General features: G+C 43.1%; 1 protein-coding gene across 2 annotated transcripts in view; it reads left to right on the forward strand.

The window, feature by feature from the left end:
* Positions 1-22,112, forward strand: part of TLR5 (toll like receptor 5) — a 35,975-nt gene extending 13,863 nt beyond the window's left edge. The window contains exon 3 of one of the 2 annotated variants that reach the window (XR_014710945.1): positions 21,387-22,112. Coding sequence is in view for 1 of the 2 variants with exons in the window: in XM_084623976.1 (XP_084480102.1) it covers positions 12,161-14,737 (2,577 nt within the window). In the remaining variant the exon portion in view is untranslated. Of the gene's footprint in view, positions 1-12,153; positions 15,672-21,386 lie in introns of those variants that run through there. The other variant, XM_084623976.1, reaches the window with a different exon arrangement.
* Positions 22,113-27,529: the final 5,417 nt, after the last annotated feature.

Consider the following 27,529-nt stretch of genomic DNA (forward strand, 5'->3'; position numbering starts at 1 on the left):
TTTCTTACTTCAGAAATCTCTATAGCACTGATTGCAAGCAGATAAGTCTCAAACATATGGATCCAGACAGTAAAAGCAATTGGAGGCTCACCTGGGCTTTGCAGAAAGGGTGCAGGTGGGTTCAGAGGCAGAAGATCCATCCTCGTCGCCAAAATGTTGTAGCAACCAGGCAAGGTACTAACAAATTTCAACAGGACTTTGTTTTTAAAGTGGAAACCTCTTTACCAAGCTGCTGCTGCACCCTCAGTAACTCTCACTCCGCCTCCTCAACTTCCACCCCCCCTTCCTGTTTCCTGTCCTTTCAGACTCCCAACAGCCAGTGCTCCCAATTCTAATAATTCCAAACAGCATCTAAACACCACACCAGTGCCCCCTGAATTTCCTGGTGCCCTGCACAGCTGCATGCTGCTCCAGCCCCTGCTCCGCCCCCCCCGCCTCTTCCCCTAGCCCCTTTCGCGCCCTAGCCCCACTCCCAGCATTCACCAGCAGTGTGGCTGAGGCTGGGTCACTGCACTCCTGCTGCCAGTGAGTGCAGGCCCAGCCCCGCCCATGCTGCACCCCAGCCCCACCCCCACTCCCCCGCGCTCTGCAGCCGGACTGGGCCTGCACTCACCGGCCGCAGGAGTGCAGCGACCCGACCTCAGCCATGCCAGTAGTGAATGCTAGGGGGTGGTTCCCCACGTGGAGGCCTGGGGTCCACCCCCCCTGCTCCTCCCCTGCAGAGACCTGTCCCCCCTCCCCCCGCAAGGGGGCTGCATAGAGCCACAGAATTGCTAGGGATGGCCCTGCTAATGGGGCATTAGCCCTGTCTGACTTTTCCACTGCTATATCTGAAGGACTAGTTGTGGGTGACATCCAGAGTAGCACATTTGAAATAGATACATCTAACTTCAGATACAGAAATGATACAGGCATACAAATTGGATAATTACATTCAGTAAATCATAACCTTTCCAATGATATCTTACATGAGTTATCTTGCATGAAGTAGATCTGTTATGTCATATCCATATCATAAGCATATTTTCATAAAGAATATGGAGTGAAACATCACACCTTCTCCCTGAGTTTACTGCCAGAGGGTTGGTCACTGACCAATGCGGAGGTAGTGTATCTAAAATCCCTTTTCGGCTTTGGCTATTGTTGACCTGAATTTAATGGGTTAGTTTAATGGCTCGCATCTGACCAGAAGATTTATAGGTTATCCAATTCAGGCTACAGAGTTCGAGAACTCAATGAGTTCTATAACGGGAGAGGATTCTCGGGGTGCTTAACAAGAACAAGTACACTGAGAACAATACCAAATTGATAAAACCTTTATTGAAATTAACATAAAAATAAGAAATGCAATGAAACTTATAACTGCAAAACAGTAAAGAATTCCAAAACTCCTGGTGGTACCATTTCTATTATTAACCTTAACCTAACATACTCACACCCTTCCTTGAGGACACGGTAATAGGAGGTGAAGGACCAGCCTCGTTCCTGGCATGCCCGATTACGTGATGGTGCTGGCTTCCCCAATGATTAGGAATGTTGAGTAGTTATACTACACTGCGCAAGCTAAGCTAATAGCATGATAGACAATAGAATAGATAGTCTATAGAGTATAGGAGAACTGAATGGAATGAATGAATGAATGAATCAAAGGAAGAATTTTAGAATAGAGTCGACTCCCGAACAGCTCTCTTACAAGGTATTTTATAGGATCCTGACCTATGTAATCCTGACCTTATTTCCATACCCTAAGAATTTTATGGGTACCCTTCTCTTATAGGTTAGTGGATTATGACACCTACTTTCTAAATATATTAATAAGTATTATCTCATTCCCAAAACTGCCAGCCTAGGCTCTCTTGATGACCTCCAAGTTGTGGTGTACCCTGTGATTACCAACCAGTTGTAGAAGTCGGATAAACCTGTGATGTGATGTGGATAGTTCCTCCCTTTGGTTCCCCAAAGTTCAGAGACCATTCTTATCTGTGCCAAAGGTTGCCAGCTTTTATGCTGACATATTTATAACTGATTATACTTTTTGCTATATAGCAGATCGGGATCCTACAGACCAGTAGGCTTCTTGCATTTCAGCAAAACTTATTAGGAAATACATGCCTCAACATATCCTAAATTCCAAGGAATTAATACTGATAAAATAAAATGGATTAATTTCAGAAAAAGAAACATATTAATTGATACTGCCGGCTGGATTAGTAAAATATAATAGCTAGCAAAATAATCCTATGGGCTACAATATACAACCTCCAAGTGTTCCCAAACACTGTAATGTTATCCATCAGTGTTTTTGCAAAGTTCTGGGTTTCTGTTCCCAGGTTGCCTGAAAACATTGTGGTGTATAGCATTGTATAAATAATGCAGATATCAATATCTTTTAAAATGTCTTGGCATTTAGCCGTTAATGCCATGAGGCGATGTGCCTCAGTTGCCCCTTCCATACAGCAGTCAAGACTGGTTATGCTTTCTTTACTGTTCCAGGCTCTAAACCTGTCTACAGGTACTAGCTGAGAACTAGACTCCAACGAGAAACTGCTGAGCTTGAATTAATTTGCAAACTAGATACCATTAACTTGGGTTTGAATAGAGATGGGGAGTGGCTGGGTCATTACACATATTGAATCTATTTCCCCACGTTAAGTATCCTCACACCTTCTTGTCAACTGTCTAAATGGGCCATCTTGATTATCACTACAAAAGTTTTTTTCTCCTGCTGATAATAGCTCATCTTAATTAATTAGCCTCTTACTCCACCTTTTCATGTTCTCTGCATGTATATATCTATCGATCTATCTTCTGACTATTTGTTCCATTCTATACATCTGATGAAGTGGGCTTCAGGAGTACAGGGGTACTTGTGGCACCTTAGAGACTAACAACTTTATTTGAGCATAAGCTTTCATGAGCTACAGCTCACTTGCTCAAATAAATGCCTTAGTCTCTAAGGTGCCGTAAGTACTCCTTTTCTTTTTACAATACAGTACTGTATTTGCTTTTCCGCCCAGCTCTGCTGTTTGTTGCCTGATTGCGTACGTCCAATTCCAAATGAGGTGTGTGATTACCTGATCAGTTCGTAACTCTGGTTTTCATAATGCTGAGGTTCTACTGTATATTAGAGCTAAACTCAGTATTATGATGCCCATTTAAGAAGAGAGTAGGGGATCGCATTCAGTACATAGCCCAAAACACTGTTAAGGCCAATATTTTTTTTCAGATTGTAATTATTGGGATGAAATTCAGCTCCAGAATATTCAGAGCAATTTAACAATGTTAATGCATAGGTGATAGCTCAGAGGGGGGAAAAGAATCTTGGCACTTTATTTTTGTTAATAAATAATTGAATCTGGCCTAATCCAGATGAAAGCAGCAATGCAATTAGTCATGAGAACAAAGGTGTCGACAATCAGGCTTTTCTTATCTGGCCAATATAACAACCATGCTTTTACTGTAAATTGTACCTTATTTTCAAGAGCTTTACTAGAATCATAGAATAATAGAATACCAGGGTGGGAAAGGACCTCAGGAGGTCCTCTAGTCCAACCCCCTGCTCAAAGCAGGACCAATCCCCAACTAAATCATCCCAGCCAGGGCTTTGTCAAGCCTGACCTTAAAAACTTCTAAGGAAGGAGATTCAACCACCTCCCTAGGTAACACATTCCAGTGTTTCACCACCCTCCTAGTGAAAAAGTTTTTCCTAATATCCAACCTAAACCTCCCCCACTGCAACTTGAGACCATTACTCCTTGTTCTGTCATCTGCTACCACTGAGAACAGTCTAGATCCATCCTCTTTGGAACCCCCTTTCAAGTAGTTGAAAGCAGCTATCAAATCCCCCCTCATTCTTCTCTTCCGCAGACTAAACGATCCCAGTTCCCTCAGCCTCTCCTCATAAGTCATGTGTTCCAGTCCCCTAATCATTTTTGTTGCCCTCCACTGGACATTTTCCAATTTTTCCACATCCTTCTTGTAGTGTGGGGCCCAAAACTGGACACAGTACTCCAGATGAGGCCTCACCAATGTCAAATAGAGGGGAACGATCACGTCCCTCGATCTGCTGGCAATGCCCCTACGTATGCATCCCAAAATGCCATTGGCCTTCTTGGCAACAAGGGCACACTGTTGACTCATATCCAGCTTCTCATCCATTGTAACCCTAGGTCCTTTTCTGCAGAACTGCTGCCGAGCCATTCAGTCCCTAGTCTGTAGCGGTGCATGGGATTTTTCCATCCTAAGTACAGGACTCTGCACTAGTCCTTATTGAACCTCATCAGATTTCTTTTGGCCCAATCCTCCCATTTGTCTAGGGCCCTCTGTATCCTATCCCTACCCTCCAGCATATCTACCTCTCCTCCCAGTTTAGTGTCATCTGCAAACTTGCTGAGGGTGCAATCCACACCATCCTCCAAATCATTTATGAAGATACTTAACAAAACTGGCCCCAGGACCGACCCATGGGGCACTCCACTTGATACCAGCTGCCAACTAGACATGGAGCCATTGATCACCACCCGTTGAGCCCGACAATCTAGCCAACTTTCTATCCACCTTATAGTCCATTCATACTTCTTTAACTTGCTGGCAAGAATACTGTGGGAGACCATGTCAAAAGCTTTGCTAAAGTCAAGGAACAACACGTCCACTGCTTTCCCCTCATCCACAGAGCCAGTTATCTCGTCACAGAAGGCAATTAGATTAGTCAGGCATGACTTGCCCTTGGTGAATCCATGCTGACTGTTCCTGATCACTTTCCTCTCCTCTAAGTGCTTCAGAATTGATTCCTTGAGGATTTTTCCAGGGACTGAGGTGAGGCTGACTGGCCTGTAGTTCCTAGGATCCTCCTCCTTCCCTTTTTTAAAGATGGGCACTACATTAGCCTTTTTCCAGTCATCCGGGACTTCCCCCAATCACCATGAGTTTTCAAAGATAATGGCCAATGGCTCTGCAATCACATCCGCCAACTCCTTTAGCATTCTTGGATGCAGCGCATCCGGCCCCATGGACTTGTGCTTGTCCAGCTTTTCTAAATAGTCCCGAACCACTTCTTTCTCCACAGAGGGCTGGTCACCTCCTCTCCATGCTGTGCTGCCCAGTGCAGTAGTCTGGGAGCTGACCTTGTTCGTGAAGACATATGCAAAGAAAGCATTGAGCACATTAGTTTTTTCCACATCCTCTGTCACTAGGTTGCCTCCCTCATTCAGTAAGGGGCCCACACTTTCCTTGACTTTCTTCTTGTTGCTAACACACCTGAAGAAACCCTTCTGGTTAGCCTTAACATCTCTTGCTAGCTGCAACTCTGGGTGTGATTTGGCCTTCCTGATTTCACTCCTGCATGCCTGAGCAATATTTTTATACTCTTCCCTGGTCATTTGTCCAATCTTCCACTTCTTGTAAGCTTCTTTTTTGTGTTTAAGATCAGCAAGGATTTCACTGTTAAGCCAAGCTGGTCACCTGCCATATTTATTATTCTTTCTACACATCGGGATGGTTTGTCTCTGTAACCTCAATAAGGATTCTTTAAAATACAGCCAACTCTCCTGGACTCCTTTCCTCCTCGTGTTATTCTCCCAGGGGATCTGCCCATCAGTTCCCTATGGCCTAGATCAACATAATAAAGAATCTCCTTGTCAATAGCCTTACTAGCCATGTAAAAAAAGAGAGATTAGGTTAGTCTCACATGGTCTGTTCTTTGAGAAGCTTTGCAGACTTCCTTATTACATATAATGCCGTTGTCAGCTTTTGTCATCAATGTCTTATCAAGTTCTCCAGAATTTTATTTGGGAGTGGAGTTAGATTAATTATATTATAATTTCCTGGTTCTCCATTTTCTCTCTCTTTTTTTTTTTTATTTAAGCGATGGGAGTGGTCTTCCACTCCCACACTGAACAGCAAGACGACGTTGACTATATAGTGGTAGCAGAATAGGAAGATCCTTTAATATTCTGAGAAATAAAGCAGCCAGGATTAGGAACTGAGTCAGATTCAAGTTCTGTGAGCACAGTGCTGGTGAGGATGCTATCATTACCCTCTCCTGGTACATTCGTGACATTGATTTGGAGACATTCACCATCTGGTCACAGCATCATAGAATTTGATATTATCATCAAATTTTTTCATCGTAGAGTTTATTTAATTCCCCTCAGTTCTCCCTCCCTCCTGCTTTGGCTCATAGCTTCTTTGATTCACTAGCCTCGGAGGTCATGTGACTTGGTCTCACCAGGTCTGTTCCACTCTCAAAATAACTCACCAGCACAGCAATGAATCTGTTCCTCTGTTTTAGGTACTTTTAGGGTGATCATCATGGAAGTATTAAGTAACTCAGTTTTGCATAGGGTTGTCCACCTTGAACTCAGCTCTTTGCCTCTTCTAGCTTTTGCAGCTCTGCTTCAATGTTTTTGGGCTTGTCCACTCAGACTCAATAGAGAGAGAAGAGGGAGCACGAGTGGTTTGAGAAATAAGGCCTGGGGTCAGGCTGCGGGGAAGAACATTGGGGACTCAGTTTATTTATCTTCCATCTCAGTCTCAGTTTAGGAGCTCAAAGGTGAGAATACATAGCCTAAGCTGTGTATGAACTCATGCCACATACTCCTGGACCACTTCTGAGTTTGTCTGTCAGCCTTCATTGCCCATCACGGTTTAGCCGTGTGGGGATTTTTAACCATTTCTAGTTTAAGCACAATGCCAGTCATCTTTACTGCGCAAGCACAGTGCATGGATTGTTTCTTTCTTCATTTGTTATTGCCCAACTCCTGCATGTTACCAGAGCCCCTGCCAGGCTGCTGCAACTGACCTTTCTTCCTTCAGCTCAAACATCCTCCTAGCAATTTTAAGTTCCTTATACCCAAGTTAGCCCAATATGTTAAAGATGAAAAAAACACCTGAAACATCTTCCCCTATCTCCCCTTTATCTGTAACAACCTGGGACGTTTTCCATACAAATGCCCCAGTTACAGCAGCATTCATGCAGCTTCAGGATAAACTCATAATGCGTCTAGCATTGGAACTAAAGAAAAATCTTCCAAGCCGACGGTAGGGCTAGGGAGACAAGGTTGGTGAGGGAATATCTTTTATTGGACCCACTGGTGTTGGTGAGAGAGACACATTTTTTGAGTTACACAGAGCTCTTCTTCGGGTCTGGGAAAGGTACTGAGAGTTTGAGAGCTAAATACAAGATTGAACAGATAGTTTAGCATAAGCAGTTAGGGACCATTCAAGGCAAAGTGACTTGTTAACACCCCTGTCATAGGACAAAAAAGGGGGTTAGTGGGTTACAGATTGTTGTAGTAAGCCATAAAACCAGTGGCTTTATTAAGACCATGATTTTTAGTGTCTAGCAAAGTTACGAATTTCAGCTCCCAGGCTTGTCTTTTGAAAGTGTTGTGATTTCTGATCTATCAGTTCTCATCCTCAAAGGAAACTTGCCCAATATGCAGAGAGTAAACATGCTGATGAATGCTGAATCCACACAAAAGTCTTGCCAGTATTTGCAGGCTCTGGGAGATATGCAAAATTTACCCTGCACTTCAGACAACAAATGTGTTTCCTTTCCTGTCTAAAAAAGTGAGCAAACATTCTCAAGTATTGGCAGGGACAATGTGAATCCAAACAGGATGGTAACATCCTTCCCTGATCTAATTAGCTTTATTGGCAACACTTGGCAAAAGCCATCAGGTCTGCATTGCTTAAAAAACAAAACAAACTTTTGAACAAATGCTTTGGTTATAAATAAGATGCTTTTTTAAAAGAAGGGAATGATGAGTGCTTTGCTTCAGCAAATCTAAACCTTTTTTTAGATTAGCTAGTGCTCCTCTCAGTGTCCCTGCCCTTCTACCCCCCTTCATTCCTCAGATGCCCTTAGGAGAACACTGAGGTTCTACAAAGGGCCCAGCATACTGCAAAATTTACCCTAAAACGACAGTCAGCAAGAGTGTTTCCTTCTGTCTACACTGGGAAATCTTCTAACCAGTTTTAAAACCAGTTCACCTAAAATGGGGGTTTATCTACACCACTGTGGGGGGGATCTACACCCCTCACTCAGGGGTGTGAAAAACACCCCCCCGAGCACAGCAAGTTACAGCGCTGTAAAGCGCCAGTGTAAACAGTGCCCTCCCAGCAGTCTAAGCTAATCCCCTCATGGAGGTGACCACACTCACACTTCAAAGCGCTGCCATGGGAACGCTCCCGCCGCAGCGCTTTGAAGTTTTGAGTGTAGCCATGCCCTAAGATATGCAACTTCAGCTACATGAATAGCGTAGCTGAAGTCGATGTACTTACATCTACTTACGTCACTGCGGTAAGTCGACAGCTGATGCGCTCCCGTCGACTCCACTTGCGCTGCTTGTTCTGGTGGAGTACCGGAGTCGACTGGAGAGCGCTCAGCAGTCGATTTATCGTGTCTATACTAGGCACGATAAATCGACCCCCACTGGATTGATCGCTACCCACCAATCCGGCGGTAATGTAGACAAGCCCTGAGTTTCAAAAACTGCTTACAGCTGTAGAGTAGGCCAGTTTTAGGCTAAGGCAACCTGATCTGTTTTTACTGAGCCCGTTTAACCCCTGCTGAGAGGGAACTCAGAGCCTGGAGCTGGAATATTGAGATGAAGCCTCAACCTACACACTCATTGGTTGGTCATACGGGCAGGGGTAGGTGAAGCTCCACTTCTCATTATAGAAGCTCCCTTCCTGCTACACGGAGAGCAGTATGGTGGGAGGACCCATCTGTTATAGCTAAGGGTACATTGCTCACTACAGCATGGCCTGGGAGTCACATGAGCCTCCCCATTCCCAACTCCCCTGGTCTTAGTTTTTTCTTTATTTCCTTCTGATGCCTAGGCAGGAAAACAAAATGAAGTTTGGATTCAAGTGTCTAAATCCTGCAGCCATGGATCTGGAATGTTCAATGCCATGGGTCTAAATAATATATTAATCCCTCTTCTCAATAAGGCTGGTGTGGATATATAGCCCAAGTAACTGTCCCAAGTACTGAGGATTTCTGCAAGGTTATTTTGGCGCAGGAACATGTTTGCCCAAAACATCCTGGGTGCTCAGATACTATCCTGATGGGGCCATATAAGTGCCCAAACGGATTTTTTTAGGTTAAAATTCCATCTGTTTTCAAATCTGACTCTAGAGACATGATGGGTCCCTGGCTTCCTTCTAGCCCTACGCATCTGTGTAACCTCATTATATGGATTGGTGTGGTGAGCATTGGTCTGTCAGTAAGTTCTACATACACTAAATCTTTGGTCAGTTCGCATTGCGCCAGTAAAGGGCAAAGAATGGATTCTTGTTTCTGCTTCAACAACAGAAAGAGTAGCCTGGTCTACATTTGGAAGTTGCACCAGTTTAACTAGCTCAGTTAAGGGTGAGATTTTTTTTTTTTACAGACATAGTTATACTGGTATATCCCATATTCTGGACACAGTCATACTGTTATAAAGGTTCTTTACACTGGTAGAACTTATTCCCCTTCCACTATGGGAATTTATTCCCCTTCCAGTATGCTATATCAGGGTATGACTAAACTGCAAGTGCTGCAGCATAGACACTAGCTACAGCAATGGAAGGGTTTCCCATCGCTGTAGTAAACCCACTCCTTTGAAAGGCTGGAGATAGGATGATGGAAGAATTCTTCCATCAACCTTGTGATGTCTATACCAGGGCTTAAGTTGGCTTACCTGCGTCTCTCGGATTGTGAATTTTTCTCACCCCTGAGCAGAATAACTAAGTTGATCTACGTTTTAGGTGTAGATCAGGCCTCAGTATATGCACATACACGCTAGGGTGTCGTACCAATTTAACTATCACAGTATAGCAGTAAAGCAATACAAGTTTTATCTGTAGACAAGCCCAGAGAGACAGAACTTCCCATGCTGTGCTGTATTATTTCCACTCCCCCTCCACCCCACTCATGCATACTTTTCAACTCCCTATGGAGATAAAGCTGATGCTGCCATTCATTTAAAAATAGTTGGACTCCTAGTGGAATTTGCAAAACGCTGTGGATTTTCAATTAAACTTGCTCCAGCAACACACGACCCCAGTCAGTTTTATGGCTAAACAAATATATTTTTACTGATCCTCTGTGCAGTTTTCCATGTTATATTGTGTTAAAGGAATGCTATCAGCTACTTCTAGATTTAGATTATGTAGATTGTTTTGCTAATAGAAAGAACCTCTGGTGCAAGGAGTGGTTCTGAACTGCTCCCTGTGACAAGAGTGAATGGAAAGGTCGCTTATTGTCATCACTCTTGCAATTCCACACAAAGGTCCAAGTTTCCAGGAGGACACTGGTCCCATGAAAATATTGAAGGAGCAAACAGTTTATCGATTAGCCCCTCCCTGCAAGCAGACTCGAGATAAAGGCAGGATTGTATGAGGACACATGGCCTGATGGATACCTCCTTAATGTCTGATAGTTTGGATAAGCAGCCAAACTATAAAGGGTTGGAAAATTTTTCTGATGTAAAAATGAGATTTCTTTTTCCATCAAAAATTGCCCCAGTTCCCCTCCATTTTCTGAGATCCTCAATCTGAACCTGTTGCAATTCACCTATTGCTAGGTTCAGCATAGAATCTTGAAATAATTTACTCTCCCTGTGATGCTTCTGGGCAATCTGTGCCATTAGTGAAATAGTACAGTCAATCGATAATAACAATTAATGGGATTGACCTACTTGTTAATTACTGGCTCAGGGCCTCTCTTTTTCTCTATAAAGTAAATGTATTTAGCAACCACTAGATGGCCAGGAGGGATTTGGTTTGACAAAAACTTATGCTTATTAAGTTTGAACACATTAGGCTGTAGGGTACAAAAATTCTTACGCTGGTTGTCAGCCAAGCAAACATTTCAGTGAATGCTTTTTAGAAAGGAGAGGCAGGTAGTTGCAATCTTAGTAAATACATATTTTAAAAAAGCATGCAAGTAATCCTTTTAGTGCAGACAACTTGCTCTGTCTTATGCAGCAGGCAACAATAAGGACAGTGATTGCTCTGAAGAGATTACAGTTTAAAAGAGAGATGTTTAGATGACAGGATGCATGAAGAAATCCAGAGTGGGGAAAACCTCGAAGTATACATCAGTTAGATGCATTCGTTACATTCACGCATTGCTATGCAAAATCTGACTGTCCACAGTATATCAAATGTAACCTTTTAATAAGCAGTAGGCTATAAACAGTAGATTTGTCTCACACAATAAATAAGTGACATTAATACCATATGCTAGATCTCTTGTGAGCTTCATCTGTACTGGAGAATATTTTAAGATGACTAATAGCAATAAGAATGATTTGATTACTAAGGGCTATTTAATTACGATATCCTCCTCATCAACCTCTTTCCTGTGTACGCTTTTAAAGCATTGCTCCCACCATAAAAAACAACTTCACATTACTGGAATAGTCCCAGAGATTCTGAAACTCCAAATGGGCCTTTTCCTTTTAAACCTCCATGGCTGAGTCAAACTCTCCTGTGTTAAATTCAGAGTAACTCAGCTGATGACCAGAAATCTCATGGGTGCTCCAAAAAGAAAGCATACCATTTTTTAAAATACTATTTCTGGAAGGGCCTTGTCTGTGACACTATTGTGACATGTTATTGTTAGCCATTGGAATTGTCTGACCTAGCCCTGATAGCAATGAGGAGTGGGGAGGAACATGGCAGTGATTACACTGTTCAGAAGAGTAGGTGGATATCTCAATACTTGTGTTAACCTAAAGCCTCTGACCATACTATCCAAACTTTTAAAAAACAGTCTGGCTAACTTCGAATAAGGAGTGAGTTTCAGGCTAATGTACCATTGTTGTCACATCAGTGGTGCAACTGTTAAATATTTGGACCAAGATTTTCAAAAGTGACCAATGATTTTTGGGTGCCCAACTTAAAATACTTTTCATGGAACTTGATTTTCAGACTGGGTTGCTCACCATTTTCTGGAGCCCATCCACTGAGCATCAGATCCCTTTAAGGTGTTTCAGATTGTATACTCAAAAACACATGCACCCCAAATCCCTCATCATTTGAAAATCTTGGCCTTGGTCTTTTATTCTGTTGCATTAAAACTTTGCTACAAAACTTTATTGGTCAGACAGCCAATTTTATATTTTGTTCTTACAACTTTCTCTCTCTCTTTTCATGCAGCATCACAATGTTACATCATCTAGTATTTCTCTTAGGAATGTCGCTGGTAGCCAAAGAAATATTTGCTACAAGCTGCTGTTCCCAAGGCCAAAATGCTTTGTGTTATTTTTGTAACCTCACCGAGGTTCCACCTGTGCTCAGTGACACAGTTGCACTCCTGCTAAGTTTCAACAAAATCAGGCAAGTGAATGCATCCTCTTTCCCTCTGCTGGAACAGTTGCAGATTTTGGAAATTGGAACCCAGTTTGTCTTTCCTGTTACCATAGGGAAAGCAGCTTTTAGGAACCTGCCAAACCTTCGACTCTTAGATTTAGGAGACAATAAGATACTTCATCTGGATCCTGATGCTTTTGTGGAGTTGTCATATGTACATACACTCCGGTTATATCACAACAGTCTTGAGGAGTCCATTCTGGAAGAAGACTATCTTCGAGATATGATCTCCTTAGAATATTTGGATCTTTCTGGAAACAAGATCAAAAGCCTTCGCCCTCATCGCTTATTTTACCATCTAAAATCCTTGCAAATTGTGGACCTGAAAAACAACAGGATATCCAGCTTATGTGAAGGAAACCTTGATAGCTTCCAGGGAAAATTCTTCATACTGTTTATTCTTAATTCTAATAAGTTATATTACTCAATTTCTATGGACTGGGCCAAGTGTGGAAATCCTTTCAAAAACATAGCCCTGGACACCCTGGATCTTGGCGGTAATGGCTGGGGTGTAGATATAATGCAACACTTCTGCACAGCTGTGAATGGGACTTCAATTGTTTTTCTGAAGCTTAGCTATCACATAATGGGTCCAGGATTTGGCTTTAAGAACTTCCAGGATCCAGACCAAGATACATTTGCAGGGCTAGCAAGAAGTGGCGTTCGCTTACTGGATATTTCACATGGTTCTATTTTCTCTCTCAATCCTTATGTATTTCAGAGCCTTGGTGATCTGGAATTGCTGAATCTTCACAATAACAAGATAAATCAGATCCAAAAGCAAGCATTTTTTGGCCTGGGAAAGCTAGGAACTCTCAACCTGTCATATAACATTCTGGGGGAGCTGTACGATTACACTTTTGAGGGGCTTCAGAATGTGATGCATATTGATTTGCAACAAAATCATATTGGAGTAATTGCTGGGAATTCGTTCAGGGATTTAAGAAGGTTAAAGATGGTGGATCTCCGGGACAATGCCATTAAAACTCTCCCTTCTTTCCCAGCCATGTTCACTCTTCATTTAAGTGACAATAAGATAGTATCTGTAGGTAACCAGAGAATAAGTGCAACATTCCTTAACTTGGAAAGAAACAGATTGGACAATCTGGGTGATCTTTATATTCTTTTACAAGTTCCAGATGTGCAGTATCTCTTGTTAAGAAAAAATCGTTTATCTTATTGTGTTAAAAGTGTTGATGTTATAGAAAATAACCAGTTAGTTTACTTGGATCTAGGAGAAAACATGTTAAAGCTTGTGTGGGACAGAAGTTTATGTTTGGATGTGTTCAGGGCACTTTCCAAACTAGAGGTGCTCCACCTGAATAACAACTACCTTACTTCCCTTCCACAGGATATTTTTAGTGGTCTAACATCATTAAACAGACTTAACCTAGCCTCCAACCAGTTGTCTTATCTTTCTCCTGGTGTTTTCCCTGAGAGCCTAAAGACACTGAATATGTCTGAAAACCAACTTCTTTCACCTGCCCTTGAGCTCTTCATGACTTTGAGTGTCCTGGATATAACAAATAACAGGTTTTTCTGTGATTGTACTTTAAACACCTGGACAGCATGGTTAAATCAAACCAATGTGACCTTAGCTGGCTCTGAAAATGACACATACTGTGTACTCCCACCTGTTTTCACAAGGGTTCCACTTTCTTCAGTGGCACTTGATAGCTGTAATGAAGACGAACTCCAGAAGCCTCTACAGTTCTCACTGTTCATTTTCACTTCAGTCACTCTGATAATGTTCCTAACAGTAGTCATTATTTTTAGTCACTTTCGGGGGACTTGTTTTGTCTGGTATAAGACCATCAAAGGTGCTCTGCTAAAAGAACGTAAGCAAGCAATAGATAAAAGTACATATAAATATGATGCCTATTTATGCTACAGCAGCAGAGACTTTGAGTGGGTCCAAAATTCATTGCTAAAGCACCTGGACTCTCAGTATTCTGAGAAAAACAGATTTACTTTGTGCTTTGAAGAGAGAGATTTCCTGCCTGGGGAGGAACAGATCACCAACATCCGTGATGCCATTTGGAACAGCAGGAAGACTATTTGCATTGTGACAAGGCAGTTCCTCAAGGATGGGTGGTGCGTAGAAGCCTTTAATTTTGCCCAGAGCAGATACTTTTGTGACCTGAAAGAAGTCCTCATTATGGTTGTGGTTGGGTCACTTTCTCAGTATCAGTTGATGAAATACAAACCGATTAGAGTCTTTGTGCAAAGGAGTCAGTACATGCAGTGGCCTGAAGACCATCAAGATATAGACTGGTTTTTAAATAACCTTTCTCACCAAATTCTGAAAGAAAAAAAGGTGAAAAAGAAATCCAGTGTTATAGAAATGCAAACTGTAAGGACAATCTCGTAGTTGGGAGGGTTGTTCATGGTTTGTATTATTAGTGCTATAAAACAGACTTTTGTAATTACATTTTTACTTGTGGCTTGACAGTTACTTAAATAGTCTAAATCCATTTCCACCTGTGGCATGGCAGGAAAGAAGTATGGGCCATGCTTCAGCTTTCCCTGACAAATGGGTAGAATATAATTTCCTTGGTTTAAGTTTTAATAAACATGGTGTCAGCTTTAAAGTCACCAGCAAATGCAATTAACAAATTCAGTCACTCTAGGAACTATGGCCCATATTTTCAAAAGAAGCCACCAATTATGGGTGTCTCAAATTTTCGGTGTTCAGATTGGGACACCATGGATCTGATATTCAGAGATGCTGAGCGCTCACAGGTCCCCATGACAATGGGAGGAGTGGGTACTCAGCACTTACAAAAACCAGGTGCATGTTATTGCAAGTTAGGCACCAAATTTATAGGATACTTGAAAATTTGGGTCCATGTGCTGAAAGCCCCCACTAACTAAACTGAATGGGCACATTAACTGATGGCAGTGCCACATTAAGGTCTTGCAATGTCTAATCCTACCATTCATCCCCTACTCACAGAATGTTTTAGTGATCATCATCCTTGCTTGTGATGTTGCATGATCAAGATGGTGTAGGTGTGGGTGTGGGGGAAGTCATGTAAATGTCGCTCACATACACACACACACACACACACACACACTATTGGGTACCATTTTTCACAGAACAACAACATTTTGTAAAGCCACACCACATAGTGTTCGTTTTTTTTTAAAAAAGGGGGATTTACCTCTTCCTTAAAGCCAGGCTTGGAAGGATCACATTTTTATCAGTAAATGTCACTAAACATCAATTTCACCATACATGTACAAACCAACCCAACATTTCCATTAATAATGAATGACATTTAGAAATAGACCAAGAAAGAAAAATGCTGCTTGAGAACTTAATAGAATTTGATTTAAGGATATTTACTTTGTATATTTTGGCATGTGATGTTGATATGTTTGAACAGTTATAAAGCTTTAATTTTTTGAGATCAGTGTCTACTGTCATTAAATAATTATTGCATGTCCCACCCAGTTATCTGATACCCTCCCAATTTCCCACTACTGTGAAAATTTAAATGGATAAAAATAGAAAAAAATGCTTAAAAATAAACATTGATATTGTTCATCGAAATTATAAAAACAAATTCTGCCAACCCTACTTATAGCAGATACTGAACAAATAATATATAGTGGTAACTAAAACCTTAGACACTACATGAAGGTCATATTCTAACCTTGATCTTTGGGCACATATCCCGCTGCCATCACCGGGAGAGTCTCTGTGGCTTGAGGGTAGTGTGTATAACCCTACATTTATAGCCCCACTTGGCCATGAACTCATTGGTTGAACTGTCCTGGACCTTGTGCTTTCTCAGCTCTATGACCTTTTAGCACCAATTTCAAAGATGCTTTGAAATGTATCACCTTTTGCCACTGTAATTGCTGTAGTATGGTTCATGTTTACTTTTTCCCATGTGATAAAACAACAAGCACAGTTTGCCTAGGACTTTGAGATTTAGCTGGCACACACACAGCCCTGGATTCTTACATACCTTAGACTTCGCCTCCCCCAATATGCTATTTCTGCTCAGTTGTAAAACTACTGTAACTGCCCTAAGTTACAGCTGCTGCTGTTTTCATGTGAAGATTCTTCAGCTTAGCTGCATCAAGGACTGAGGTGGATAAAGACCTTAGAGAGATTTGAACACGCAAAATCACTGAACAAACTTGAAGCCAGTCTTCTGTGCAGTCTACCTTACTCTTCAGGCAACTGTAAGGGAATGCCTTGTGTTGGATGGCATGTGGAGCTCCTCACTTTATCACAACACCTACTTTACTATATTTCAAACTACCTCAGTGACATGAGCGTTGTAGTCAATAGGCATTCTACAGGCCTCCCTGAAGCAGGCGTTCCCAGCCTGCACCCACCTTCTGAGAAGGTGAAATAAGGATCATTTCAGTATCAGTTAGTAACTGTTTGCACATCTGTTTCCTGATCAGCTCTGAGGCTGCTTCTGCTCCTGTTGAAATAGTCGGCTCGACTCACTAGGACCTGGAACTGACAGTATGCATTTAGAAAACCAAATTTTAGAAGTGATCAGTTTGCATGATTTCAGCATTGTAAGAATTAAGGCGGGGCTTCTCAAATGTGTCAGAGAGCGTTAAGAGGCCCAAATCCTGTTCAAATTCAGGAGGGCTAGGGCTGCATTTCCCTAAAGAGCCTTTGAAAAATCCCGGACTAAAATAATTCTTGTCTTTCAAAAATTATAAATATTTCCAAATGCTTGATTTGATCGGCCAGTCTGCAGGGTACATTACAATGGCAGGGTGACCCTGGGTGCATTGATATGAAAACTAAGCCTGTCTTTTGAGTGTGAAGCATTTCAAAGAGAGAGAGCGTGCGTGTGTTTGTTTGCACATTAATTCAATTACAATGAACAAAATGAAAAATATCATTAGGGGCCGGGGAGAAACAAACCTTCCATTATTGGGTTAGGAAGAGGCCGGGAATGGACTTTGCTTCGTAAACTGATTGGTCAGTTAGGCCTCATCTGTACACAGAAGTTGTGCCACTTTAATTACATGGGTAAAGTTAATGCAGTACAATCCCCTCGTGCGGATGTGGTATAGAGGTGCTTGTGCTGTACAGCTTATGCCTATATGAGAAGGCCTTTTATACCAGTATAACTGTGTCCACACTAGGGGTTATACTGATATAAAAACTTTGATTTAAAAAAAAAATCACACCCCTCGCTGACTGTCATACTGGACCAAAACCCGTGTGTAGACTAGAATGGTAGAGGATTTTCGTCAGTGAGAAAAAAGCTGGTGAAAGTAGATCGTGAATTAGGCTCATCATCCTCTAGGGGGCGTGATTGGACTGGATAACATCTAGGACTTAGGCAAATTGTACCTAGTCAAAAGCATTGCACGGTAGCTGTTTGCATGTAGGATTGAAGAATTTTCATAATGAATGTGCCACATAAAAAGACTTGAAAAGGAGCTTGCTGCTCTGGCCCATCACAAAACCCTTTGTACTTTCTACAGCTCCTGTGCCTACACTTAATTTTGTTAGTTGTACTGTTCTTGTAGTGCCCTAAACACATCTGACAATTTTTTTAGTGAAATATTTACAGGTCTCCCTGTGAGGTAGACGTTATGCCAAGAAATGTCTCACATTAAACTTTGACTACAGCAATCTCACGGGCCAGGACATTCTTCTTTCTTTTCCTTATCCCACAGCTTTTCACTTCCAGCTCAAGTATTAGGAGCAAGTTTGAGTCTGTACCACCAAATTCATATCCAGGTCTGGTCTGTGAACTTCCACAGATGGTGGGTAAGTAGAAGGGTTGGATCTGGAAATTTGGATCAGCCCATTGTAGAGATATCTGAGAAATTCATATTCAGGTTTCTGTTCCGACACCCTATGAAATTTGGGGGTTGGATTTTGGTTCAGAGCTATCTCCAGTTAGGCCACTGTTAAGTACTTGTAAAAAGTGTTTTTCATAAGAATATCCCAGCACTTGAGACACCTGCCCATTGCAGCCATCCCACCGTTCACTAGGCTTGTGGGTTCTACCCCTTCGCCCACCCTCTGCCTGTCTTGTCTGTTCTGATTAGAATCTCTTTGGAACAGGGATTGTCTTTGTGGTCTGTGTTTATACAGCACCTAGCGCCATGGGGTTCTGGGCCTGGATCAAGTTTTCTAGGTGCCATAGTAATACAGATAACAATTGGCAGGCATGGACATGACATGGGGTGGGACCTACCAGAGCCTTTCCGCTTCTTTTTCTCAGCTTCTCTGAAGTGCAAGATTCTTGATTGTCTCATCTCTGTGCATGTCCTGCAGGTCAGAGGTGGATACACAGCACATGGATTTACTTATCACTCTGGCTTTAGAAAGAGAAGACTTTTAACATTTCTCAGAAGTGCTTGAGAAGATAAAAGCCCTTGGGATAGATTCTGTCTCTCACCCCAGCCCTTATACACCATTCCAGCAGCACACAAGAATTTGAACTGCATTACTAAGAGCTGGAAGAGAAGTTCTTCCATCATAGGCATAGCATAGAGCTAGCATAAGCAGCCCTACTTTGGCCACTCATAAGCTCTAGTGCAAGGGGTGTGCTTGGGGTCGGAAGAGGGTAGCTGTAGCACATGCTGCTTTTGAGATTCTAAGCTGCTCCAAACTGTGGTGCAAGCCATACGCAGCCTCGGGAGGGTGCTGTAAATCAGAGCACAACCACCTTTGCCCTGCCCTTCCCCTGGGCTGTAATTCTGTGCTGCACCTCCCCAACATCAGTCCAGGGCAGTTCTCTTTGGCTTCCGCCACCCCCTTTGAATTATATTCTACACCCCAAGCAGAAACGTTTTCCTGACAAAGTTTCTGTGGCCTTGAGTGCTTCGGGTTCCCTTTGCACCTTGGGGTGTTCCAAAACTGGAAGGGGCTGATGCCAGGATATTTTAAGTCATTGCTTTAAAGTTTCTCTTTTTTCACAAATAGTCAGTCATGCTAATACTTATTTCCTCGCTAGTTTGTTAGGAGAAAGTTGCACGTGAGTTCTGGGCTATCCACTTCCCTCTGTCTTCAGTGGAAGCCAAACACTCCCCTTTTCTAACCACCCAAACTACTGCAGGCTTTAGCCCCTCACGTCTCCCTGTGAACAAATACAGCTTCCCAGGCTAATGGACCTGCAGCCTTTACAATGAGAAGATTCTAAGGGAAGACCACATCAGCCTGCTCACAGGAGCCCCTGATCAACTTCTGTATGCAGCCTTGTCCTCCTCCTCCCAAAGGCCTGGGGGATTGTCAAGAAAGAGCTGTCCATGTACCCTTTATATTACCCTTCTAGCAGGAACCACCAAAACCATCCTGCGCAAAATAAGGGGAATGACTACGTTCGATGAATTAAGCCCATAAATTGAGCCGCAGCCCCATAACTATTGACTGGATTCCCTTCAGGCTTGCTAGGAACATTACTGCTCTATTAGTACTTTATGGCTCTTTCGTTAAAGATACACTCATCAGTTTTATTCACGTCGCTTGATGAACGACATTAAGTCATTGGAGAGCATCCAGGGCAGGGTAGTAAAGTGTGACACAGGCTCTAAAACTGACTATTATGGCGGAAGCGGCTGAATTTATTTGCGGCAGCAGCACAGAGAAGATTTAGTGGACAATGGCTCACCTCCATAAACTACGAGTGGAGGCAGATAGAGACGTGCTACACTGAAACTCAGAGCGTCCCCCATGCAAGGTGCTTTGCAAACGTTAATCCTTGCCAGGAGAAGTAGTATTTTCCTGGTATGACAGCTGGATACATTGACATTGAGTGGTTAACTGATGTGCCCAAGGTTGTTCAAGGAGTCTTTAGCAAGGCTGGGATTGGCATCCAGGTATGCTGGCTCCAGGGCCTGTCCCAGGACCTGGCAGAGTCTCTGGGGCCATTGAAGGAAATCAGCAAAATATATGTATAATGTACAGATATAATATGGTGAAGGGATCCTCTTCCACCAATATGCATAATGTACAGGGCAAGGTATCACAAGGCCACACACTGCTCTCAGATGCACTGGTGCTACCCTACTGAAGTCACTGGGATTGCTGAAGTGCAACAGAAAGAATTTGGCCCCCAGGTACTAGAGATGGCAAAGACCTCTCACTGTAAATCATACAGTCCATCATTTGGCTGGAGCAGAACTGTCCTCTACAGTATTTGCTCCCATCTCAATTTAAATGTCCCAAGTGATGGAGGTTTCTGCCACTTTCCCATGGGTGACTATTCCACATTTTAATAGATCCACCATTAGGAAGTATTCTCCCTGTTCAGCCTAAACCAGAGGTGGGCAAACTACGGCCCATGGGCACATCCAGCCCACAGGACCGTCCTGCCTGGCCCCTGAGCTCCCTGCCGGGGAGGCTAGCCCCCAGCCCCTCCCCCACAGTCATGGCGCTCCACGGGCAGTGCTCTGGCCCGCTGCTCCTGTCAGGCAGTGTGGTGGCATGGCTGGCTCCGGCATGGCAAGGGGGTGGGGAGCGGGGGGCGTTGGATAAGGGGCAGGGGGTGCCAAGGGGCAGTTGGATGGGGCGGAGGTTCTGAGGGGGGAACCAGGGAACAGAAAGCAGGCGGTGTTGGATGGAGGGAGGTTCCGGGGGGGGCGGTTGGGGCGGGGATGTGAATAGGGGTCATGGCAGTCAGGGGCCGGGGTCCCGGGAGGGGATGGTCAGGGGACAAGGAGCTTTGGATGGGTTGGGGGTTCTGAGGGGGGGCAGGAAGTGGGGGTGGTAGGGGCCAGGCTGTTTGGGGGGCTCAGCCTTCCCTACCCAGCCCTCTGTACAGTTCTGCAACCCAAATGAGGCTCTTGGGCCAAAAAGTTTGCCCACCCCTGGCCTAAACCATGGTTTCTGTCATTGCTACCACCAGGGGAGCTGCACTGGTGCGAGGCCACTGATAGGAAAACATTCAAGCCCAGACAAGAGGATCAAGGGGGACAATGCCCAGCCTGCACTCTAAGATCTCTATGTATGCTGCTCAGCTGCACAGTCCCTTTTTTGGCATTGTGTCACATTGCAAACTCATCTCATTTGTTTCTTTCAGCGTTACTGCTCTGCTGAGTCTCCCTGCCAGTGCCTGTGAATGCCTGTGTTTCAGATTACGTTTCCCACCACCTTTTCATGCCACTTGGATTATTTTACAGTAGCTTTAACATGCTCTCTCCTGCTGGAACTGTGAGTTCATGCAGCCCAGTTTAATCATCAAAACAGGAACTGTATCTGGCAAAATACTTACCATTTTGCACAAAGAGCAAAGCACAGAAGAGTGGTAAGAGATTTGCAGGGAGTGGAGGGAATACCCTGCAAATGGGAGAGAAACAACTCCAAGGAGGTTTCAGAGTAGCAGCCGTGTTAGTCTGTATCCGCAAAAAGAAAAGGAGTACTCGTGGCACCTTAGAGACTAACCAATTTATTTGAGCATAAGCTTTCGTGAGCTACAGCTCACTTCATCGGATGCAAGGATGCAACTCCAAGGAGCAAACTCAGAAGCCAGGGGGCTCACTATAAGGCAGGGAGGGGACACATAGCTCTCCAAACACCATGTCACATTAAAGGGGATGCTCTCTTAACCAGGTGTGGGTTCTGTGCCAAGCAAAAAGGAATGGAGACAGGATACCTTCTTAGGGCCTGATCCTGCACACACTACCAAACATAGTGCGTTAATATGATGAGTAACTGGATTGAGTTCAATGGGATAATGATAATTCATGGTAGTAAACACTATGCTTGGTAGCAACTGTTTGCAATTGTTGCCAACCGCAAGCATTAAAAAATCACGAGTCAGGCCTCTGAAAACCACGAGATTGGCTTAAAAAATATTAGTTTTGTTTTTTTAATTGGGTCTCATTGTATGTACCTTCTGGTTTCTGAGCCTTTAGATCGCATTCGGGTTACATTTTCAAGGTTTTCTATGCAACCTGAGGGCTTGAAACCAACTGTTTTTTAAAATGACAATGGAGATTCTTACATAATTACAGAAATCGAGGAGCTGGGGCTTTCAGAAGCCCACCAACTATCACACGACTTACAATACAATTATGAGAGTTGGCAACACTCCCTGTACCCTGAATAAAGAGGGGGTTTGTGGGGGTGGAGGAGAGCTTTCAGAATGTGCTTAGACTCCTCACCTTTGTTTTGTACTGTTTATTTGATGTTAAGTAAAACAGCAAAGTGTGGTTCCTGTATTAGAAAGAGGAAACCCGAAAGAGAAGCAACAATATTAAGTCTCCTTCAGCAGAGCCATTTTCAATTGATGTCCTCTACCAGGTCTACTATGCTGTTCCAGAGGGCTAGACTTTCAAATCTCAATGCCTCAGTCACCCCCTATATTCAAACACACCTCAGAGTGTGCAAAAGAGCCTGTCCATGTGTGCACAAGAGCTGTTTGCACATGCAGTTAGTAACCCTTTGCTTACCTGCACAAAAATATGTTTTGCCCCTCTTGAGGATGCCCTGAATACCTGGGCTCTCAAAGTTGTGTCTCTGCTGCCCCCCGCAGTGTGATCCTACAGGCCTTCACAGCTACAGCAAGGATAGAACGCTGCTCATTCTAATCCACAAGTATGGGCCCACCAAGCTAAAACAGAATGACTTGTAGCAGTTGAGTATTAAGGAATATCAGCTGAGATATTCTGATTCCTCTCAGCAGAGTGCAGCAATGCTCAAAAACACCAGTCCATAAAGTGCATTGCATTAAATTTTGTGGGTGCACCTTAGGCTCCACAGGTTTAACATATAGCATAAAGTCGTACTTTTACCAAAGTTAAGAGCAGTCACCAGAACGTGGTCAAGCCTTTCCCTTTGTACAGATATTGACAAAAGGGGCATTTCCCCATCTTACTCTCCCTTTACTTTTTGTATTGCACATGCCTAGTGTGTTGCATGCTAAAAATAAGTCTTTCCTGTCCCAATATGCACAAGTCACTGCAGGTATGACATGAGTTATTTTATAGTGCAAAGTTTGACTATCTAGTCATAGCGGAGCCCATTTGTTTTAGAGGCAGGCTTTTCCTTCCTTTCGGCGAGCCTATTGTTTGCCTTTTCCATTTGTATTAAAAATAAAATCTTTGAAAACTGCAAGTAAGGAGAAAAAAAACTGTATTCCTTCTGAAACTAGCAATTCTCCAAACAGGAAGGTTAGCTCTTTCCTGTTTAGACATTATGTCCAAAGAAAGGAAATTGGGATTTTAAATTGTAATAATAATTACATAAAGCAGTGGTATGTAAACATTAATAAGTATCAAAGATGATTGCACTGTTTATTTAGTGTGTGCTGAATGGTATCGCTTTGTTTCGAGTTTTTGTTTGTTGGCCACTTCATGGGCATTATGCACAGATGTAGATTCAGGAGCAATGATTCCTCCAGTTTGATCACCTGTATGCCTCACCCAGGCTCTCACAGTATGAGGGGGGCAATATGAGGCTGCCTCAGATCTGTGTGAATTACAGCATAGAGGGCAAATGTATGTCTTCTGCAATGGAGCCAATAGAGAACAAGGTTAGAAAATGACACTGATATGGCAGTGGCTTTCAGAACACAGAAGAATGTATCTGGGCTTCACGTAATTTTAATGCTGACAAAAGGGTGAGTATTTCAGTCCACATTTGTCATCACTGTTCATAACATTGAGCTGGCAACTGAATTTTACTACTGAGATATGGTACTAATCAAATATTGGTATTATTCAAATATTAATAATGTATTAATCAAATATTTAGCACGGATGTGGCACTTCTCATCAGTAGAGCTCATGGTACATTTTAAAGGTGAGTGCATTTTATTATCCTCCATTTTACAGATGGGGGAACTCAGGTACAGGGAAGGGAGGTGACCTGTCTGAGGTTACACCAAGCAATTCGCTGGCAGAGATGGGAATAGAACTCAAGTTTCTTTTTCCAGTCCACTGCCCTATTCACAGGATCATGCTGCCTCCCTTAGTCAGTGAGAGAGAGAAAGAGAGAGAGAGTGTCAACCACCAAGGGGAAGAAACGGAAACTCTCCTGAGATGCTAGTACTATTTATTCTACCTTGTAAGATTTTTTTCAAAGTGTATTTTGATCATCAGGGGGACTGGAGTCCTCTGCTTAGCCTCAGAATTAAAGCACTTCAGCACCAGAGTGAATTCTCCACACACTACCCACCAATTTGCCTTAGTCTGGCCTGCAGGGACAATTTTCTAGGAATGAGAAGGTAGTTAAGGCTTGGTGCTTACTAAAGCTGGCACCTAGGCTGCCAATAGCTTTGGCATGATGTGGACACCTGTCCACTAGGCACTTGATTGGGACGACCAATACCAACTCACTTCATGCAGCCATTAAACACTCATTAGAGAGCAGCCCTTTTGGGTCACTACCCATCTTGGTGAGATTTGAACCAGTGATAAATATTCACTGGATATGGCTTCCAGCTGACTCTGCCAGCTTTCCTGAGGCAATCCGGTGTGAGAAAGGGCTCTACAGACAGAAACTGAAAGGGGTGAAGGCCTTGCTGATGGAAGCACCTCAGAGCACCCAGCTTATAAGCTGTGACAAGAATCTCCATCACTGCCTACCTCCCAGCTGATTGCCGGGTTGTTTCCCTGTGGGTGCTTGGGAGTTAAGCTGCGAGGGAGTAAAAAGAGGAGTAGTGAAAATGAGAAAAAGGACCTAGGACCTAACTCAAAGCAGCAGATCCTAGGCCTGTTCTAGGCTCAATCCTGCTTGGGAGCTCCTTTTGAAATACCAGAGTTGCGGGTGGAGGAGTGTCTGTCTTATTCCCCTCCAAACTTCCCACTGGAGAGCTGAAGGATGTCAAAAATGCATCAGCAATTAAGGGGCTACTTTGAAAAGAGGCCATTTTTTTCAAAACAATAAAAACACCAATTAGGGAATTAAATGGAGAGCGAGTGGGAGTGACAGCATAATGGGGAAGTTATATCAAACTAAAGAAAAGAGAAAATAAGAGGACAGGCAAATATCTGGAACAAAGAAAAAAGCTGAGCCTTCTTATAGTCTCTTTTTGTCTAGAGGTCTCAAGGTTCATTAATTAGCTCTAACAGTGACCCTTCTGAAAGCTAGACTTCGGGGCCCACACTGCCACAGCTGCTGTGACATACCAAGGCACAAACCAGACTAGTGAGGGGCTGTATTACCCCTGCCTTGTGACCTTGGGGGTCTTACAGTGCCTTGCTGTAGTAGCTCCCACCTGGACCACTCACAAGCAGCCTTCCAGCATGCAAACCACACCCTGAATGTCTGTGTAACTGCAGTCTGCCAGCTATACTGTGATATCGCCAACCTGGGTTATACTGCAGGGTGACATGCACTCTTCTGGACAGTACAAATCTATTAAGTCATTTATTCCTTTAAGGGAATAATATGCCAGTTTATTGCTTTAAATGGAGTTGCCCAGACACTTCAACTTAAACACACTGGATTAGATAAAACAGTAGCACAAGTTTATTAACTGCAAAGAGAGAGATTTTAAGTGAGTATAATTAATGAGGCATAAAAGTCAGAAATGGTCACAGGAAAAATAAAGATAAAACACTTACTAGTATCAACTTAAGAAACGATCTTGGTTGCAAAGCAAACTTTCTCACCACATGCTCCAGCAGATTACTGACCAAATTTTGCAGCCAGGAGCCCTCCCCCAGGGTCCAATGGCTCTTTCATTTTGTCTTCTCAGGTATGGAGAATGAGGTAGGCAGGGAGGGGCGGGTGCCTTAGAGTGTTTGGCCCTCATTTTTATAGTTTCAGTCCTCTTCTTGAAAAACATTTTTAGCTGAGACCCAGGAGACAAAGAGTCTATGTGGAAGGATGTTCTCTGCTGGGTTCCCCTCTTCACCCCCCATTTGAACTTCCTTTGTTTTCCCTCCTTCCTTGATGACTCTCTTTACTGCTTAAATGCAAATTAAGGCAAGCATATATTCCTTTCTTTGTTTAGGACAGACCTGTCTTCTGCCTGGGTAAGGCTGTGGGGTTTGGAATGTGTTAATATCATACAGAAGAATCTGATAACTTCACATACAATGTTGACACTCATTTTACCAGGACAATACTGACCAGCAAATTATGAGTGTTCAAATGATACCTTACTAGGTATACTATGTACAAAGATTATTAAAATAGTGTGTAGAGTGTAACTATTGAGGGGTGGATTCTGTCACAGCTGCAAACTGATCTGGGGTCCTCCCCAAAATCAAGGCATCTTTGGGAATTGTTTTCAAAGACCAGTCTTGAGAAGTTTATAGCAGGGAGCAGAGATGGGGCTGTGAGAAATCCATTACCTAGCTGAGATCCTTTGGTGAGGAGTATGATATAAGTACCTAGACAGATAGTTTTGTAGGAAAAATTTCCAACTCTCGCAATTAGTTTTCCAGTTTGAAGGCTATAGTTGCAAGGAAAGGAGCAAGAAACTTAGAGCCTGATTTTCAGAAGTGCTGAGCACTCACAATGTCATCTGAAGTTATTGTGGGCTGCAGGTGCTAGCAACTCTAAAAATCAAGCCATTGCTTTTTTAAAATGAAAGAGTAGCCCTGACATTTCTAGTGGATCTGATGGCACTAGGCTACATGCAAGTTTCCTCCCAGCCAGATACCTATAGCTGAACCAGCTCCTCTGTTGAGTAGAAGCCAATGGGAGAAGCAGGCACCCAATACTTCCAGGAAGGTGCTTGGCACTTGGTAGGGACACACCTAGAGAGACGAGATGATTAAGATATAGATCAATAAAAGCTAACTAGAGTGACAATATTCACTAGCCTGTATCTTTAAAATTCAATTCAGGAATCATTTGGAACCTGACTTGCTGGAGAACAGACTCTAGTGAGGCACGGTCGTGCCAGTTTAGTTTAAATAAAATTGGAATTCCTTCCTCTCAGTCCCTGGACCTTCACCCAGGTGTCACAGTCATGAACCCAAGCTGAACTTTTTCCAACATTTGAAAATAATCAATTAGCTTTCCTCCCTCTTCCCCCCATTGTTTCTATGTTTGTGCAGTTCTCCTCTCCCAGATTCTGGGGATGAAAGTAACAAATCACATGAGAAGAACTTGTCTCCATAAAATCTCCAGTCCCGTGTTAGACTCAAAAGATTCCAATAAGCAATTGGACCAGCACTCTGAACATTTGAGATCCACCCCTCAGTTGCCAGAAGAATATCCTCAGTGTTAAAGCCTAGAGTAAAAAAAACAGAACAAAATGGTAAC

The sequence above is a fragment of the Lepidochelys olivacea genome, assembly GCF_965140295.1.
Source record: "Lepidochelys olivacea isolate rLepOli2 genome assembly, chromosome: 3".
Classification (NCBI taxonomy): Eukaryota; Metazoa; Chordata; order Testudines; family Cheloniidae; genus Lepidochelys; species Lepidochelys olivacea.